The sequence below is a fragment of the Polypterus senegalus genome, chromosome 18, assembly GCF_016835505.1.
Source record: "Polypterus senegalus isolate Bchr_013 chromosome 18, ASM1683550v1, whole genome shotgun sequence".
Classification (NCBI taxonomy): Eukaryota; Metazoa; Chordata; class Cladistia; order Polypteriformes; family Polypteridae; genus Polypterus; species Polypterus senegalus.
In genome coordinates this window covers 44,524,366-44,544,132 of record NC_053171.1, presented here as the reverse complement: position 1 = coordinate 44,544,132, position 19,767 = coordinate 44,524,366, and the positions used below count along the sequence as shown (strand labels likewise).

The following is a 19,767-nucleotide window of genomic DNA, read 5'->3' as shown; positions in this document are numbered from 1 at the left end:
TTTGCTGGGGTGTCAATCAGCACCTCCAAGTCTGAGAAGTTGGTTCTCAGCCAGAAAAAGGTGAAGGGCCTTTTCTGGGCTGGGGATGGAGTGCTTCACGCTGAGGAGTTTATGTACAGTGTCTCGGGATCTTGTTTATGAGTGGGGTTAAAAGGTAACAGGAGATCGACAGGCAGATCAGAGTGGTGTCGACAGTCATGCAGGTGTTGTATCGATCAGTCTTGGTGAAGAGGGAGCTGAGCCGATGGGCAAAGCCCTCAATTTACTGGTCGATCTACGTTTATACCCTCACCTAGGGTCACGAGCTGTGAGTAGTGACCTAAAGAACTAGATCAAGGGTACAAGTGGCAGAAATGAGTTTCCTTTGCAGGGTATTGGGGCTCAGCCTTAGGGATTGGGTGAGGAGCTCAAAGTTGGGTGATTGCACCTCCACATTGAAAGATGCCAGTTGAGGTGGTTTGAGCATCTGATTAGGATGCCTACTAGACACTACCCTGAAGAAATGTTTTAGGCATGTCCAACCCGGAGGAGACCACGGGGCAGACCCGGGACACGTTGAAGAGATTATGACATCCTGGCTGGTGTGGGAACGCCTCGATATCGGACCACCCACCCAAAAGGAGTTGGAGGAAGTGGTGGGGAAAAGGGTGTCTGAGCATCTTTGCTTAGACTGCTGCCCCTGTGACCCAGACCCAAATAAGTGGCAGAAGATGGATGGAGAGTAGCAGTACTGCCAAATATCTAAAAGTAGCATTTTCTCCATCCAAGTAGCATATCCTTTTTTTTTTTTGTGCTTGGTTCTTTACTTGTGGCTGCAGTTTTTTGGCTTAAACTGACTTTTAATTTCTGGCTAGTGTTGAATTACTACCTTGGCTGATTTTTTTTCCTGTTTCGGCTTTTGTATTAAAAATGACTGTGATGGTATAAAATCTGCTGTTCTGGAAATTGTCTGCACATAGTTTTTCCATTTTTCCACCATTTTTGATTATATGGTTGTGTTCTGTTCTTTCCATTTCCAGCAGATTTACTGTATGTTTACAAGCGTTTAGAAAGCACTTACTCATCTATTTTAAGAGCCTAAAATAACAACACATTTTTGAAAAATGTAAAATTATATACAAGGTTTCCAACCTTTTCTTAAAGGGTTACTTCAGCTGAATGGATGCTGTATGTGCTGTGCTGTGAGGCCTGATGGTGGACCCCTAGTATCTCGCTGCTGCAGCCACAACACTAGACAGATTAGCAAGAAAACATTTCAGACAGAGCCACTAATAAATCCATGTTGGGTTGTGTCTTCTGATCAGTTCAGTATTTTTGTATTGTGTGTACTCTTAATATTTGTGTAATTTGTAACACTGTTGTAAAATAAATCACAGCACAAGATAAAGATTTGGGGATCCACCCCATATATTGTAGATATTGAGAGGTCAATACTGGACAGTTTGGAAGAGTGGACTGATTGCTTTTATAGCAAGGATCAGGAAGGGTGGGTTTAAAGTGCAGAAAGTCTTGTGAGGTCATCAGAAAGGGGCAGAAGTGGGGTCAGGAGCAAGTGGAAGTGTGATGTTTAGTTGTTTTTTTATTTCTGAAGGTCTGCAGGAAGAAAAGGAAAGGCATTAGTGGTCCGTGCCAACCCCTGATCTGGCGTATCAACACCCTGATTTGACCCCTTCGACTGCCTCCCAAGTGCACGTGTGTGACACCATGAAGTCGTACTATTCATCCATCGACTTTATGAACCAGCGTCTGTTCTGATGGCCTACCAAAACCTCATGAAATGCTAGTCCATCACAGGGCATGGATACACACACACACACACACACACACACACACACAGCCATTGCCAACATTTGCCAGCTGCGCTGCTTTGTCATTGTTGTGTTTAGGATGTCACAGGAAATCCACATGGGCACAAGGAGAATGTGCTGCCCAGGTAGTATTCAAGCCAGGGTGTAGCTTTTCTGCCACCGAGTTTCATCAGATGTGATTATTGTTTATATGTATATATTTATTTTTCATTCATTTTGGCACCTTTTGAATTTGACAGCTTTGTAATCTGTGTGGTGGTCTATTGAGTGGTGCAACAGGACAGCACTGGATTATATGCTCACTGCCAGGCTTCAGTTACGGTAAGCCTTAGAAGTCTGCAGCCTCTGTGGCCTGCCCATCCTTGGCACGTGTGCTTTAACTGTGTTATTCCTCATCTGTTCTAGTTTTGGTTTCTTTATGGCCATGGTTGCAGTACACACAATATTTCATAAAGTTAATCATTAAAAGGTCACTTCAGTTATTTATAATGTGATCCATAGCATTCTAGCTCTCTTGTTGTTGCTGCTGCTCCTAATCCTACTGTACTTCTCTCTTTCCAATGGCTACCTAGTACAGGTTGTCCCTGACGTAGCTGCCGCTGCTCTTCCTGGCATTTTATTGCACTATAATTTAACTTTGATCATCCAACATTTAAGCATTGCTCATTGAGCAAACAATTTAGTATTCAAGAAGACTGCAGTGAGTATGGAGGGGATTTAGGCCTATGGTGCCCCAGGCCCAGTTCTGCTTGCGTGGGGGACAGCAAGATGAGCAGGTGTCGACTTGCAATGCGTCTATCAAGGTGAATATGGGATAGGCTCAGGCATTCAGGACTCTTTCTCTTTATTTGCAGGACTGCATGGAGGAAATTAATCTTTTCAGTGAGAACAAGACCCACCTAAAGCAGCTCGGCGAGCAGTTGATCAAGGCCAGCGATAAAACAAAGGAGGTGGAGATCAACGAGAAACTCAAGGATCTCAACGACCGCTGGCAGCATCTGTTTGACCACATTGATGCAAGGTAAGAGCATCTTGGGCTTTCTGTTAAGTGCCATTTATTCCCAGTCTGGTTTGTGCTTTCATTTTGAGGCTCTACTGAGGAGCAAGGTGCTGTTTTCTGACTTTTTACATGTAGAGTTTACACTGCTCTTTACCAGTCATAGTGCCTAATGGCATTTTTTAGCTGGCAGCTGTTTCTGCCATTCACCGTATGTCTTGTGCCCCTCTTTCAGTGTACCACAGTGTCTCCCTGTCCACAGATGTCTTCCTGGTCTTTCTCACTCTGTCCCAGTCACCCCACTTCATATTCTTCTAGTGTTATTGCATTACCAATCCTGGTAGCCTTCTACCCTCTCAACTGGTTTCACCTTCTTTCACAGTCTTCTCCCAGACTGTGCCTCTCTTTCCCAGTATATTGGACATCCAGTCTGTTGCTGTTCTAGCCTTAAACTTTCCTTGCCAAATGCTCTCCCATAGTGATACTCTGATCAAATGGCTGCTGATCTAAATCGCCCAATTTTTATTCCAAATTACTTAATCTGTGATTGGTAAATTGGCTGAACTCAAATGGCATTTTTTTAGCTTCTGCTTTTCTAAGATTTATGGTAATTTAGTTGTATTGCTCCTTTATGCAGCATATTATCTGTGATGAAACACACATGTAGTTTAGCTGTCAGAACTTAATGTAAACCGAAAGCAGCCAGGCTGACTTTAGGGGAGATGTTAGACTGGAATATTGCCTTTTGCATTAAGGAAAGTGGAGTGATAAACTGAGAAAAGGGAATTTTAGGAGCACTGGGAAGACAGATGTATTTGCCAACCAAATGGAGCTCCTGCAACAGAGAGGTACTTCTTTGTCAGGCCTGGGGCCTCATTTGTTAAACTTTGGATTCCAGCGTAAAAATATGCGCACTCCAAAAAAGCAGGAATATGTGTACAGGAAAAACAAACAGTCATATACGAGGGGGGACCCAAAAATAACCGGAAATATTTTTAAAACGTGTTTAATTTAATTTTCTGTACAAACTACAATTAGTCTCCTTCAAAGTACTCTCCATTGGCGGAAATACACTTATTTAACCGTTTGTTCCATTGTTCGAAACATTTTTTAAATTTGTCTGAAGTAAAGCCCATTAATGCTCTGTTCGTTTCTTGTTTTACCTCTTCGACGTCAGCAAAACGCCTTTCTTTCAAGTCTTTTTTCATCCGAGGGAACACAGAGCTAAATCCGGTGAGTAGGGTGGGTGGTTCAGGGTTGTCATACCGTTTCAATAACAATAGTTTCTGTAACACTTTTTTCAAGAAGAAAACAAAATTTCACTGCCGCGCCTTGCTCACGATAATCAGCCATCGTATAAAAAACGACGCTTGCACAAAACTACTTTTACAAAATTCACTGAACACAAGCACAACCTTCCAGACTGATGGCACTTGGCAGACTGACTTGTGAGGAGTGTAACTAGATCGCCCTAGCGGCCCAACCATGTACTACAAGTACCAACCTAACAACAACAAAATTCTGGTTATTTTTGGGTTCCCCCTCATATATAAAACCTGGCAAACTCATATTTCTACACAATTTACTTTAAAAAGTCACAATCATTTTGTAAATGTGGGTACGTGAACGCACCTCTGCAACCTCCGTATGTGAAGTATGCTAATCAACCTCATGCATGTGCTGCAGAACTTAGTTGGCTGGCAGCACAGCATCCCACCAGCTACAATGAGACCCCAGCATTCAAGAGTATCTGGCTATGCTCTGCAACTAATAGCGCAAGATCATGCTTAGCATTATAGCACCTCTCCTCTGCGTTCTGGGGGTGAGGGAAAGGCGCAATGTGCCAGTGTTTCAGCGGGTGGCCGCTGTTACCTGACAGATATCATGACATGGTTGCTTTAACGATATATGGTAAATGCCATATAAAAAACAGAGGGGTCAGCCAGTTACTTTAGCAATAGGTCAGCCATCATGTATGGCACCTTCTTGTCTGTCAAAGCTACTGTGACTCAAAATAAATAAATCACGGGCTAAACCTGGCCATTGAGACGCAGTGTTTTCCAGTCACATCTTGCCATCACAGGGGACTTATGTGTTAATATAAAGAAATAGCTTGCAGTTAACAAAAGCAGCTTCATTCTCACTAGGTGCCCTTATAGAAATATGAGTGCAGTAAAGTGAGAAAATGGACACTGCTGTAAATTATTTATTCATTCATTTTTTTTGTATGTACAACCACATTGTGCAAAAACTGGGCGTAGCACCTCACTGGTTGGTTAGTGACTTCCAGCGCAGCAGGCCTGATACCCTTGATCTGTCGGCCAGTTCCCTGAGGAGTGACCACTAGGTAGCCGATATAAACTGACGAGAAACCAAAGCAGTTCTTCAGTACAAATATGCAGCATTGGTCAACTTAAAGGGAAGTAAAACACAGTCTGTACGTCATAATAGTCACTGTTTAGGTATAATATATTTGTCACATCACTGAACAATATTATAATGGCTCCATGATGTGTATCAGTATGCGTGTGAGTCTTCATTTAGCTGTGACATGAAATTGGTGACCAGCATCAACCCAAAGAAAACCTGATCAGAGCGTCCCTTCTCACCTTTCAGTCTTTGGTGCTTTTTGCCAGTGTGTGGCCCTCACAGGCCGCTCTTCTCTGTCTCTCTCACCCTCTGTCCCAGATATCCTCCTGTCTTTCCCAGTCTGTGGTCTTCTCTCCCAGTCTTTCTTTCTCCTCATCTCTCCCAGTATGTCAGGGTCCCATTAACTCTTCCAGTTTGCTGTTTTTCTTCTAGCCTGTAGCCTTCACTCTTCTTGTCTGTTTCACTTTTGTCATTTCTCCCATTATGCAGCCCTCTTAGAAACCTCCTTTTTTGGTGAAATATCTGTTTGCTTTTTTATGTTCATGTGGAGATTGGTGTCAAACGTAGTGCTGAAGTGAGAAGGGACCTAAAGAGCTGAGAGAACTTGTGAGAAGCACAAAGTGGTCAATTTGCAGACCTGACAGTTTTTTGGGGAGTCTCTGCTGTTGAAGAGGCTTACCTGGCTTGTTGGAAGAAAGCAGAATTCTGGGATAGCGAATCTATGGTTTTGATGTTTGCTTGTGTGGGAATGAGACTCCAAAAAGACTGTTAGACCCTGATAAGTAATTTACGGTGTGCAGGCTGACAATGGAAGGAATGAAGCCGTCCTGCTCGTTAAAGTGACCTAGAAATGAGCCAGGGACAGGACAGAGGGCTGCCTGCCCCTTTCAAATAGGCCTGCAGAGTGACGCCTGTTGTTGGTTGATGAATGGAGGGGGCCCTTATTCCTCGCGTAGGGGTAATCAGGGTTAATCAGAGGCCTCTTCACAGGAAGCAGTGTAGAGCTTGACGTGCTAAAGATAAAATGCAGTTTAAGCAGCGTCCACAGCATCCCGAGAGCCGAAAGACAGATGGGTGGCGAGATCAGCGGCGGATTTTGTGGTGATGCTTGCCTCAGCTCTGCCATCTGGTCAGGGCTGTGAAGGTGGGAGCCGCTGTGCTGCTTGTTGTCAAAATGCATTTAGGGGATGGGCTGGAGTAATGAGATGTGCAAACATGGGGGACGGGGGGAAGGGGGGGCATGATTTAGTAAGAAGGAATTCGCTCGTCCCATCTGTGATCCCGTCAGTAATGCTAATTATCTCGGCCTCACTCTTTGAAACTTTATTAGCAGCGGCTCTTCACGTGTCTGCCGCCTGTTGCACCTTACCAGACCAGAATAACAGTTGGGAATACTTTAATGCAATTAGTGTAGTGTAGAGTATTTTATTAAAATAAGGCTTTATGTTATTAATGACACTATAAAGCTATAAACCTATTGTCATATCGAGTTGTCTGTCCACACCATGCCTATAAATCTGGTCAACTAATTTCCCTTTTTTATTTACTTTGATTGCAGAAAACAGTCTATTTTGCATGCAGATTTTGCAAGCATATATACATTGTAAACAGTAGGGGGCACCACAGAACCCCAGAAATAGTCACACCCAAACAAGTCACAAGTTCACATATAGTCCCTTTGGTTAATAAACATTATCTTCACAGGTATAATAAAGACAACCAAAGTAAACAGCCCAGAAAACAATCCTGTCTCTTTACAGTCCTCCCATCAAGCTCTGTTCACCATCTCTGCCTGGTCAAGATAACACGGACTTCCTTTTATCTTTGACCTGGCAATACTTCCAGGGCCAGGACATGGTCCTTAGGAAGCACTTCTGGCTCAGATGGGACTCCCACAAAGTATGGACCGTACCCCCTTAACCCAAGAGGACTGCATTCTGAAACTCCAACTCCCATGATGCCTTGTAGGTATCTGAAGAAGACCCAAATCCAAGGGACACTGCACCTTCGAGTGCATCAGGGAACATAGTACCCAGATTCTAGTGTCTCTCCTGCTTCTCCCAATACACTGGCCTCCCTCCCAGGTAAACATTCATATCCCTCCATTTACTTTTATCATGGTGTCTTGTCCAGGTAAGGAATCACCCTCTGGGACCTCAGTCTATCTCCTGCGGCACTGACACATTCTCAGACCTGCTTAATCCAAATTAGGGTTGCTTAGCCCATCCTGGCGGTAGAGGTTCAAGGTAGGAATCAGCCTTGGATGGGACATCAGTCCTTCGCATGGTCTACTCATGCAAATTCTCCAAGTTTAAAATCACAGACCCACCTAACCTTCAGGTCATTGGGATAGAATAGGACTCTCCCCAGATGATGTCCTGGACCATATAGGGAGTGAATGAAAAAAGATCTGGGGGTAACTGGCTAAACTGGTGTGGAACTTGCCTCGGACACAGAGAGATGGACATCGTTTGTTCCACCCAGCACATGTTTATTTACACAAACTATTTACAATATGTACAGAGTCCAGTGCACAAACCCAGTGCCTCCAGCACCGATCCCCCAAAGTCCGGGCCTCTCACACAGTCACTAATGCCTTTCTTCTGGCCCCCTCCAGTCCTCTCTCCAGCTCCGTCCTCTTCCACCCGACTTCCACTATCAACTGTTGGGAGGCGGCCCTTTTATAGCACCCCGGATGAGCTCCAGCTGCTTCCCGGTATTCCTCCGTGGACACACCCCCGTGTGGTGGAAGTGCCGGCTGCGCACCCGGAAGCCCTCTGGGTGTCCCCATTCTTCTTCCTCCCAGCACTTCCGGGTGTGGCGGAAGTGCTGGACTCCAGGGTTCTTCAGGCACCGGGGTGCCGCCTGGTGGTGGCCATGGGCCCCTACAGGGTTGGGCTTCCAAGCCCCCTAAACGAGGCCACCAACAAAACCAGGGCGGTCGCCCCCTCGTGGTCGGGAGGAGGCACCAGCCCTCCTTCAGTCCCCTCGGGCATCCCGGCTGAGCTCCACCCCCAGCCGCATGCGACACTGGGTAATTCCAGAAAGTTGGCTGATGATAAATCTGTCCTGCTTGTCTTTAGGGATGTGAGACTTAAACCAGAGTACCCAGAGAAAAGCCATGCAGACACAAGAGAGAGTGTCATTTTCTGTTGCTATACTGTATACAGTAGACCCCCCCACACACACATTGTGTTAAAAAATACTTTAGTTGCCTCACATTTTTATGCAATCTTTTAGTTCAACCCACTGAATTAAAGCTGAAAGTCTGCACTTCAACTGCATCTGAGTTGGTTCATTTAAAATTCATTGTGGTAATGTACAGAACCAAAATTAGAAAAAAGGTTGTCTCGGTCCAAATATTTATGGACCTCACTGTAGGTTGTTTCTCATTTATATTCATTCTTGTGATGAATTTTAATTGATAAATTACATACAATAAGACATTACCACGATTAAATAATAATAAAATACATTGTACTCTCTCTCTCTCATATATGAGTTTGTCAGTGCACCAAAATGGCATCAGACATGGAGGTGCTCCCCGCACACTTCTACCATGCACTGGATTTTCCAAATGTGCTGCATATGGAATGTGGTAATACAGATGTGACATTATGTATCCAAAGTCATGAAAACATATGCTCAGTATTTTGTGCAGTTTGAAACTGAAGAATTGCTTATTTCTAGAATTTTCCATGCAATATTTCCTTGCCACGCTAAATCATAAATTGCCAAAAATACAGAAACTGAATCCACGGATATGGGGGTTCTACTGCATCGTACAAAACACTGCTGAGGTTTTCAGTAAATTCATAACTACTATGCAACGAGCAGATATGCACTCGGGGCGCACCTCTACAGCTTACTGGTGATGCGTACCAGCATGGCTTGGCCCAGTGGAGTACGTGAGGTTGACGGTCACAGTTGAATTTTATGATTGGTGGACGCGTTTCTTGTTTGGGCCTGATGTCAAAAGACAGTAGACAGTATTTAATAATAATAATAATCCTTTGCAGTTATATAGCGCATTTCTCAGTACTCAAAGCACTCAGCAATTGCAGGTTAAGTGCCTTGCTCAAGGGCCCAACAGAGCACAGTCCTTTTTGGCATTTACGGGATTCGAACTGGCAACCTTCTGATTTAACAAGTACATTTCAAATCAGTCAGTCTGATTTATATTGGTGTGCTATAAAATAAAAAGTGGAATTCCAAAGTTACACTGAATAACAAGTTAGCAGTACAGTATTGTTATTTTACAGAAGTTAACCTTCTTTTCTGTTCTAAAGGTGGCAAAGCAAATGCAGATGGCACCGCTGCCCCGTCCATGTCCAACCTTCCCACCTGCCGCTCATCATCTGGTGGGCTTCTTTAAATGTAGTTGCTGTACATGAGAGAGTCCAGAATAAAAGCCCTTTGGTCTTAGGTATTCTGGTTTATTTTTGAAGCAACTCTAAAAATTGTTTTACTTAGCACTGTTCAAACGTACTTCAAGAAAACTGTCCTGCTATCCACCTTGGGTACTGAGAATTGTCTTTCTCAACTCTCTCCGGAGGGCTCTGGGTCAAATGGGCAGCTCACCACTGCGTCCACAATGATTTATTGAAGGAAGTAAAAGCCAATTAGTAATTGTGTTGCATTTCACAAATTATCCAGTACTGACGACCATTAAATAAGGGTCCTTTCATTCTTAAGACAGATGCTTTGTCGTATTTTTATGGCTTTTGATGTTTGTTTTTAATGGGCATGACAAATTTGAGCTACTTGGTGCTGCTTTTATGGTAATTTATGGGCAATTCCCAATATTGGTTTGTAAAGACCATTCCTTGCTGTCATCTTTAATGAGACATCAGACGTGATGTGTGTGCAATGGCCAGTCCAGCTCCCAGCTCTGGAGGATTTCATTGGTCTCTCTACCCATATCTCTGCTCACGTTGGAGCTTTGAGGCAGCTGCACCAGCGTCCAGGGTTTGAGTTCCATTCGAGTTTCTGCCCTTGTAGAGTTTGCATGTTCTCCCGGTCTCTCTGTGTGTTTTTTTTATTTTTTCTCATATCTCAAATATGCACATTGGGTTAACTGAAAGCTCGTACGTCTGTCCTGTATGAGGGGTTATGGGTATGTCAGCCTGACATGTCGCCCAGGACCATTTCTCCATTTTGTGATCCCTATGATTTTGAACAAATTCAGTCTTTGGCAGAAGTGGCTATATCTCGACTAGATCAGGCACAAGACAGGAAACAACCCCTGGACAAAATGGACCAGAAAGAACCTGCAAACTCCACACCGAGGGAGCCAGATCTGCGATTTGAACCCGCTCCCCTGGAGCTGTGAGTCAGCAGTGCTAAAGACTGCACCCCTGTGATACCCTTGTGACAATGTTAATGTCAAGTCTAAACTGTTACGTACAGATTGGGAAGTCGTAAATTGTCACCCTTGTAGCAGGAAGGTAAGTTAGCTTACAGAATAACAGGACAGTTTTAAAAGAATTTTAATCAACATTCTGTTCTTTCAGACTGACCTTAAACTTGAGCATTATACAATTCACAATAAATACCATAATTGGAGTTGTTATTATACCACACTATATTATTTTCTAAGTCCGCTTCATCCTGAGCAGGGCCACAGGGTCGCAGGGGGCTGGAGTCTAACCCAACAATTATTGTACTGAATTATGCTGTTTTATGATCACGGCTGCAACAACTAATGAACTTAATTAACTGCAAAATTGATTTAGGTTCATTTGACAAATTAAGTCATTATTAAAAATGTAAAGTGGTGGAGTAACCAAGTTCAGAATATACCTTTGGGGTAATGGAATAACCTAAACAGAGTAAAATAAAATGCAAAAAACACTATCAGATACAGAATCTGTAAAAAGTGAAAGGGTATAGCACAAAAGTACATTGAGTACGTTGTCACAATCCAGATAAAATCTGTACCTCACTGCTGGCACTCCATCTTAGTCAGAATGCTGTAAGTTTAACCACAAAAATGGCTTCAGTTATCCCATCGATTGACGTTGCCATTACTGCAGATTGGACTAGAGAAATATGGCCTTATTGACAGGACCTCTGCCTTTCACATGTTCTGACTCCACTCCTCCAGTTGCATTGCCAGGCAGCACTAGTTGTGTGGCAATCATGTGATGGGAGGTTGGAGAACCAAAGTACAGCACACCCACCCGTCAGGTTGTGCTCGAGCATTGTGCTTTATCACAGCCTTGGTCTTTAGAATTTCATATACCTTCTGTTTACTGACTTGGGAGTGAGACAGTATACTATTTAAATGATGCGGGTTACGTTGCCAATCTAAAATTGAAGTGCCTATAAGCTGAGGTAAATTCTAAACCTAAAATGATCAAGAGCTTTTATTTTTATTTTTTTGCTTGTAACACAGGGATTTATCCTTAATCTTTATACGATTGCCCTGATGATGTCCGATGTGTTGCATGTTCCACGGGAATTCTGGGTACTGTTGTCAGGGAAACTCCCATCTATTTGCTCTGAAATAGTGGTACCTATAACAAAAGGAAGATGGTGTCATGGCAAAATGATGCACATTTTTTCAAAATGCCTTGAAACAAAAAAATAAATGTATTTTCCAGCATCCTTGGTTTCCAAAACCCATAAATGCATTAAATACTTTATTATTGTTCATGCAAAGAAACCAATAAAAACATTATAACCGCTCATCATCACTCTCTGATTTTCATATTTTGATGCTGTCTTGGCATATTTCCAACAATTTACCAAGCATTCCATGTCCCTGAATTTTGTTTTATTGAATCTTTCAAAGTGTTTCCCTTCTTTTATGCAGCAAGTCAACTGTCATGGCTTACGTTACTATATATACTGTAGTACACCTGACTTTGTTAACCGTCACTCCACTTCTGTTTCAGGCTCTTAATATAAAATCTTCACTTCATCTCTGGAAGCCCTTAAGTTAAGTTTAGTTTAACAAAATGAGAATGTTTCAATTAAATCTTCTTCTTAATATCAATAAATGATATAAAACCAAAACTGTGGACATTAAATACATAAACATAACATACAGTATACTGTATACATAGTAATTAACATAAATTGGGGCCAAAATACAAAACATCATCTACAGCAGGGGTGTCGAACTCCAGTCCTGGAAGGTTGCAGTGGCTGCAGGTTTTCATTCTAACCATCTTCTTAATTAGTGTCCAGTTTTTGATGCTGATTAACTTTTTTAGCCTTAGCTTTACTTAGCTTGACTCAGGCCCCTTAGTTGTTTTTTCCTTAATTAGCAGCCGGACAGTAATGAGACGTAAAACAAGCAGGACATGACCAGCTCACCTGTACCCATCAAACAAAATCTGAAAATAAAAGATGAAGGCCTCAGTAAGGTTGATCCCTCAGGTTACCAAAACATTTTAGGAGTTCTTAGAAAAAAAAAAAGAATATCAACAGTTTTGGAAATGTCTGCTGTGGCAAAAAGAGAGCTACAACAGGCCATGGAATTGAATAACGGGTTTAATTAACAGCAAGAATCAGCTTCTCATTAAGGAACTGGTTGGAGTTTGTAGTCCCAATTTAGCTGGTCATCTGTTGGCTCGTTTCATGTCTCATTTCTGTTTGGCTGTCACTTAATGAATAAAAGAATCCATTCAGAAGACTTAATCCTTAAAAACAGGGTTATTAAAATAGAGGGAAAATAAGTTAATTACCAGTGAAAACTGAACACTGATTAGGAAAAGGGTTAGAAAGAGAACCTGCACCCACTGCGGCCCTCCAGGCCTGGAGTTTGACACCCGTGATCTACAGCATGTCAGATTACGGGGCTAGAAATTGCAGTGTATGTCAGATTAGATGACTACATGACGACTTTCCACTACTGGTTCACCTTTCCAAAGTATCACGAGCTTGCCCCTTTCTTTGATAATCAATAATATGACAGAGCCAGTGCCCAGTGAAGGCTGTTCAGATATGGCGAGTTCAGTTGCAACCCCAAGCCTTTTTTTTCCCATTCCCATTTTTTGTACACAGCACATCAGACAGACGAGACTTTCCTTGGTTTGTCAGGTCCAAAACGCCTGCATTCCTAATTCTTTTAGCCACACTCTATGCATTGTTCTTCTGGGTTGAGCGTTTATGGGGTGTCAGCTCATGCACATGCAGAGACTTGGACAGCTTTGAAAAGTGACTGGAGTGGCAGTAGTGGTTTGTGTGAAGTCAAGCTGCTATTTCCTTCATTTGAGTACCTCATATGTGGGATCATCCTAAAACACTAAATATCCTTGTGGCAGCGTTACTTGTCATATTCTTTTCATAAGAATTATAAACGTGAGCAAACACTAGAGACACAAGATTAAATGTAATTAGATGAAATGTAATTAAATGTAATGATTAAATGGTTTATGGATACAATTCCTATATGGAACACTTATTTAAGTAGGTGTTTGAGAAAACTAATAGTCATCATGGGCCATATATAACGTGTATTGAAGGCTGCTTTAAAGAGCCCAATTCGCTGGGCTGTATGATGGCAGGAGGATGCATTATTTCTATTATCCCTTCATCTTCACTGATACTCTCCAGTTGTTCAGGGCCGTGTAGTTACAATGGTGTAGTCGGTGGGACCCAGAGTCCCGGGAGAAGAGGATCGTCAGGAGATTATAGGTGTGCAGCAGAACTGTTAAGGTGTTGAATAAGAGAGGTAGCCATTTTGGGAGTGTGTGTTAATTGGAGTGGTGTAATGGATTTTTTCTGTGGCGCTTTGTTTTGGGATATCTGAGGGAAACAGTGGTTTTGCTGCCCTTGTTTTTCGACCGCTATTTGGGTCTTTTGGTAATTGGGTCATCACGGGTTTTGGGGCGTGGAAACAGGCACGTGGGTTAGTTTCTTTTCTCCCATACGTCACTTGGCATTTCAGTAGTCTGATGTTGTGCTGCGTCTATGCACAAATGGAGTGTTTATTTTCCATTTTTAACTTGCCCTACATCTTTAGCCCGTTGGCTGCTCTCAAACACAGGCTGGTTGTTCCAGTTTTGTCATTGCTGTTTGTTTGAGGGATTAAAGCCATCTGGAGGTTTCCCATCTGGAAATGCTGGCCCTTAGACAGCCAGCCAGCGCTCATACTGACCCCAAACATCGCAGGCAAGCACTTGGCTCTTGTTAGTCTTCAGCCACAGCTGCTGTGAAGAGGTAGAAAAAGTGGGGAGTTGGGGTGGGGGGTGGCGTGCCCGGGAATGACTGGAAAGTCGCCAGAATGGGCGGCCTTGGCACACTGTGAGTTGGGGGAAGGGACTTGGAAACGAAAACCATCTGGATGTGAACTTCAAATGAATTGTGCCTTGACCTTTCACCCTTAGGCAGGACTAAGCATACTTGAAAATATGAAGTCCCCCTAACTAAAACTTCAAGTTCAAGCTGAGGCTGCGTTTGGCTGTCGTGGAAGGTGGAGTTTCATGTGTTGGAACCCGTCTTCCTCCCTGAAATTTGTATTCCGACGCTAAGCTTGCTGCGTTTTGCACTTTAAAAAGCTTGAGGCATTTTCAGACCAGATAATGAAGATTAGGTCACGATTGCTGGCACGTGTGGGCCTTTCTCACTCACTGGGGGAGCCCCAAACACAACTCTGCAATGCAGGAATGTGAAACAAGCAAAATATTTAGGATATTAATAAAAGGGTGTGGGATGGGATGTTAAAACAATTCCGAGTGTTCTTCACAGGGCCAATGTCCAAGCAACGGAGGATTGTTCTGTAGCAGCAGCGTCATCTCCGTGTGCTTTTCATTGACGGTACGATTGTTTAAACCTTGTGGCTTCAGAACGGCAGCATTGGGAGACAATGTGAATCACACTGTCTGCAAAAAATCAAACTTGCATTGGACGGTATATAGTGCCTTTAATGGAAGATACCATTCCAGTCACTTCACAGGTATAGTAAAGTACAGTTGCTTCCATATTTGTAGCACTGGCAGCTTAAGTGGCTGGCTTGGGGTGACATGGTGTTTTAGAGTCTTTAACACTTTAGGGATCAGACTGCACTGCCTGCTGGTTTTCAGTCTCCTTGGTACATGATACACCTTCCCTCACCCACACTCTTTCCAATTTTGTCTTTTAATGCAATAAAGCATCTAGTTCCTTTTCATTCCTCAGAAGATCCAACATTAATGAAAATGTTCAGACACAACCACCTGGCGTGTCATGTCATCTTCCTATTTATTAGATGTTTCAAATGCAGCATGTCCATAGGTGCCATCTTAGCATTTCCCACTCTTTATTGATCAGCACCCCTATGCCTCAGTGGGACTCCACATTAACAAAGAGACTTTGCTCCTCACCATCATCTCATAGCTAACTGCAGAAGTGCTGCGATTGGTATGATGCGACCCCCCCTGCAATTTAGCACAGACTCCTCACACCTGCCTACCCCTCGCTGACTGAGCCAGCCCCAACAATTCATTTGATTTTCCTTATATTTGGCCTCTATGGGCCATACGCACTACGAGTGTTCAAGGGTTATAAAGATGCAGAGTGCTCAGGAGACTTCACCTGCTGACAGCTGGCCCCTCCAGTTTTTGTTACCTTTTTTTCGTTGGGGTGAATGTGATCCAGAGAACTGCACACTCTTCTGAAACCCGCAGAGTGCTTCTCTTATGTTTATTTATATAATTCTTTTTTTGTCCCCTTGCGTGAAGCGTGCCATAGCAGTCTGCGGCTGAAAGAAGAGCTTCTGAAACGCCTGCCTCACTGTGTCTCGGGTTGTTGAGCACACCTCTTTGTCTTGGAGCACAAGTAGTCTGGCCCTGGGCGCCGCAGCTGCCGGGTCAAAGCTTCCCCATTCTAATGCAAAGTTCCCTCAGTCGGCGTGCGGCTTGTAGCTGCAAATGAGCAGATGTTTGCACGCTGTCTGTCCTTCTTAGCCTCCGCATGTGAGTTAAACTTCTGAAAAGGGAGCTATGGGTCCTAGCCAATTAAATTTGACTTCTGGGGGCCGAGGAGAAGCAAGAAGGGGTGATATTTTAATTAAAGCTGTGCTGAGAGCTGTCAGCCTCACCAGAGATTTTTAACCGACATTGTCAACGGAGAAGAAAAGCTCACCTCAGAAAGGACAATGAGGCAAGCTGTTCGCTTCCTTTGCTATATAGCACCTTACACAGTGAATGTTGTCATCAGGTGGCATTGTGTGTGCAGAAGTCGTGGATCATGTGCGTGTCATACTAGCAAACTGCATTGTTGTTGGGAGTAAACACCGTGGTTGGGGATGATCACAGGGAGGCAACAGAAGAGGAGGGGGAAAAAAGCAAATGCCACAAATAATAATAGAATTGCCTGGTGGCTATTGGACCTAAAAGAGGAACACATGAAGAGTGCAAACCTGCTAAAGCACAGATTTCAAAGTTCAGTTCTGGAGGACCCCTGCTCAAGCCTGTTTCATGATCAGTGAGTCATTTTTTTTTTCTTTCCTATTCGTAATTTACAAAAGAGCAATAGTGTAAGATTGATATTCATAAAAAATGTTCATATTTTTTAATTGTTTAATGTTCTTACATATTTTGTTGTGCCCATTCTTCCTTCCCATAGCCATAGTCCCTCTGTGTCTAAGACATCTTTCTATCACCTCTAAGCTTAGGTCATCACTATCGATGCAAGATGTTGAGAAGCTGGCCCATGCTTTCATATCATCCCATAAGGAACACTGCAACTCTGCTTGTTGGTATTCCCAAAAGACTCTTCCAAAATAGCGCTGCATGTACACTTACTAATACACTAAAGTATTCCAGATATATTTATATCTGTGCTTTTTCTTCTTTACATAGATAGATAGATAGAACTTTATTTGTCCCCAAGGGGAAACTTGGCTTTTTACAGAAGCTCTTTAAATAAACAATTTATAAATAGGTAGATCAGTAAATAAATAACTAACTATACCCATACAGTTTGGTCTGAACTCATTCCAGAATGACTATAAAGCAAAAAAATTAAAAAGAAATTGCAGTCTCAGTCCCAGTGAGGCATTGTGCAGACGTATTGCTGTTGGTATAAAGGAGCCCCCGTAGTGTTTCTTCACACACTTCTGCTGAACGTTTGTTTGGTTGAAAGTCCTCAGTGTTAGTGTGTCAGAGAGAGGATGTGCTGAATTGCTCATAATGACACTCAGTTTTGTTTTAATTCTCTCCTTTGTTGCATCCCAAAGCTGAGCCTGCCCTTTCAATTAGCTTGTTAATTCAGTGGGCATCTCTTGAAGTGATGTTTTCTGCCCAGCACACCACAGCATAGAAAAATCGCACTGACCATCACAGAGTTGTAGAAGATGGGAAGGATGTCACTTTGCACTTTAAAGGAATTCAGTCTCTCAGGGAAAATGAGCCTGTTGTGCCCTTTCCTATATAGTTCCTCAGTTTTCTGAGACCAGTCCAACCCATCATTAATGTGGGTCCCAAGTACTTGTAGGAATGGACCACCTGTACATCCACTCCTTGAAAAGTGATCGGACATAGAGACTCTTTGGCGAAGTGAAAGTCAATAAGCAGTTCCTTGTTTTTGAGATGCAAACAATTATCTTTCCACCTGACTCCATACTCTTGTCTTCCCTTTATCAACACACCCTGTAAGTGCAGAACCATCTCAGAATTTCTGCAGGTGACATGACCTGGTGTTAAATTTGTAGTCGGAGGTGTACAGAATAAAGAGAAAAGGAGATGGGACTGCTCCTCATGGTGTTCAGTGTTGCTCACATCCACATCAGAGACAAACTGTGGTCAGCTGGACAAGTAGTCCATTATCCAGGACACCACAGGCTCATCCACCTGCATATCTCCAAGTTTACCTCTTAACAAGGATGGCTGGGTGGTATTGAAGGCACTGGAGAAATCAATAAGCATAATCCTCACAGCACTGCCAGCTTTGTCCAGGTGACCATAAGCCTTGTGGAGCAGATGGATAAAATTCTGCTCATCGTATACAAGGACCTTACTGCTGCTGCACCCACGTACCTTCATGCACTTCTGCTGTCTCTCTCCGGTCTGCATGCTCTGATTCTCTGGTTGTCCCACAGACAAAGCTGTCTAGAATGGGTGACGAGCCTTGTGCTCTGCTGGTCCGCATCTATGGAACAAACTACCAGAGTCTGTATGGGCCGCGCCATCATTGAGTGTTTTAGATGGGAACTGAAGATGTGTCTCGTTCAATGTGCCTTTAATGATTTATTATGGTTATTTATTTATTCATTTTTTCACATTATGACTTCATTTTTTTGTGTGGTTTATATTTTATTATAAAGCACACAGAAATTACCTTTTTTATACTGTGTATTATTATTATTATTATTTTGTTGTTGTTTTTTTTATTGAATTGCCTTTTTTTCCTATGGAGTTTTCACCCTTAATTATATCCCAAATATGTGACAATAAGTGAAGCAGACATGGTGGCAAATGACACTGAATGATGAAATTCTGGACAGCAGACAGTTTAAAATTTTATTGAAACTTAGAGAGCGTTTATGCGTGTTACATGGAGATAATTTAGTAGGTTTAGAGTTTTCATCATTATAATTTGTGGTCCGCTGTCTAGGTGCTCTGATTTTTTTTTAAGCCTTTATTTCTTAGTTCTCATGCTAGTGGGCCCGATACTGAAGCAGCTGTAGCCCTTCATCATTTAGATTCACTTGCCTTGTGACAATTACATGCATTATCATTATTAGGAAACAGACGACAGAGATAAAGTTGGATTATTTGGAAAATAAAAAAAAAAAAAAGGTAAAATACAAATATTGCTAAAAAAAATGGACTGAAAACTTTGGAAAATACAAGTATTACTAAATCACACAAGGCTGTTTTTTTTCTAAATGCAGAATAGGGGATTAAAAGAAGGCCAAGTCATTAAACAATGAGATTAATTAGTAAGAAAATGACTGACTGATGGAGAAACTGGGTGGAACAAAAACCTGCATCTGCAGGGGGTCCCCAGGACTTGAGTTGAAAACCACTCTGCTATGCCACCCTGAACCCCAATTTTGATCTAATTTAACTCCATTATTGCACAGAGTGCAAGAATAAAGGAGACATTTACACACAGGTGTTCACATTTGGTGTGATTAACTGCTGGGAAGCGATGTATAAATTTTTGTTGCCAGCAGTGGACCCCCTCTTGTATTTTACATGATAATTCTGCAGATGTATTCAACATGAATGGCACTGTATACCAAAAGGCCTGCTGCTGAAAGAGCCCATTTTGTAAAGGCTCAGCTTTGCCAGCAGGGGGCATGGCTGACCCTCCCACTTTACTGCTTTGAGTGTCTCGAGAGGTTTTGTTTGAAGGCTGCAGTTTTGACATTTCAGGGTTTGATGTACATCAGGTGTATCTGCTGAAAAGCATAAAGGTGGGAGTGCGGGAGCTGCGTGGGTGAGTTTTGTAGCTTCATGGCCTTCATTGTGGTTGCAAACATTAAGTTGTAATTTTCTTAAGTAACACTGGTATAATGTTCCGCAGCTATGGGTGATAAGAGAGATTCACAAGACCGGTAGAAACCCTTGACTGGTGTCACCAAGTTCAGGAATGATTTAAGGGTGCAGCTGCCAATTCAATAACGTGCTTAGCTATTAAGGTGTGTTTTTGTAG

At 42.7% G+C, this 19,767-nt stretch overlaps 1 protein-coding gene across 12 annotated transcripts in view; it reads left to right on the top strand.

Moving 5' to 3' along the window:
- Nucleotides 1-19,767, top strand: part of syne2b (spectrin repeat containing, nuclear envelope 2b) — a 437,867-nt gene that overhangs the window by 369,912 nt on the left and 48,188 nt on the right. For all 12 annotated transcript variants that reach the window (XM_039741095.1, XM_039741096.1, XM_039741103.1 and 9 more), the window contains one exon: nt 2,663-2,829. In XM_039741095.1, coding sequence (XP_039597029.1) covers nt 2,663-2,829 — 167 coding nt within the window. The remainder of the gene's footprint in view (nt 1-2,662; nt 2,830-19,767) is intronic.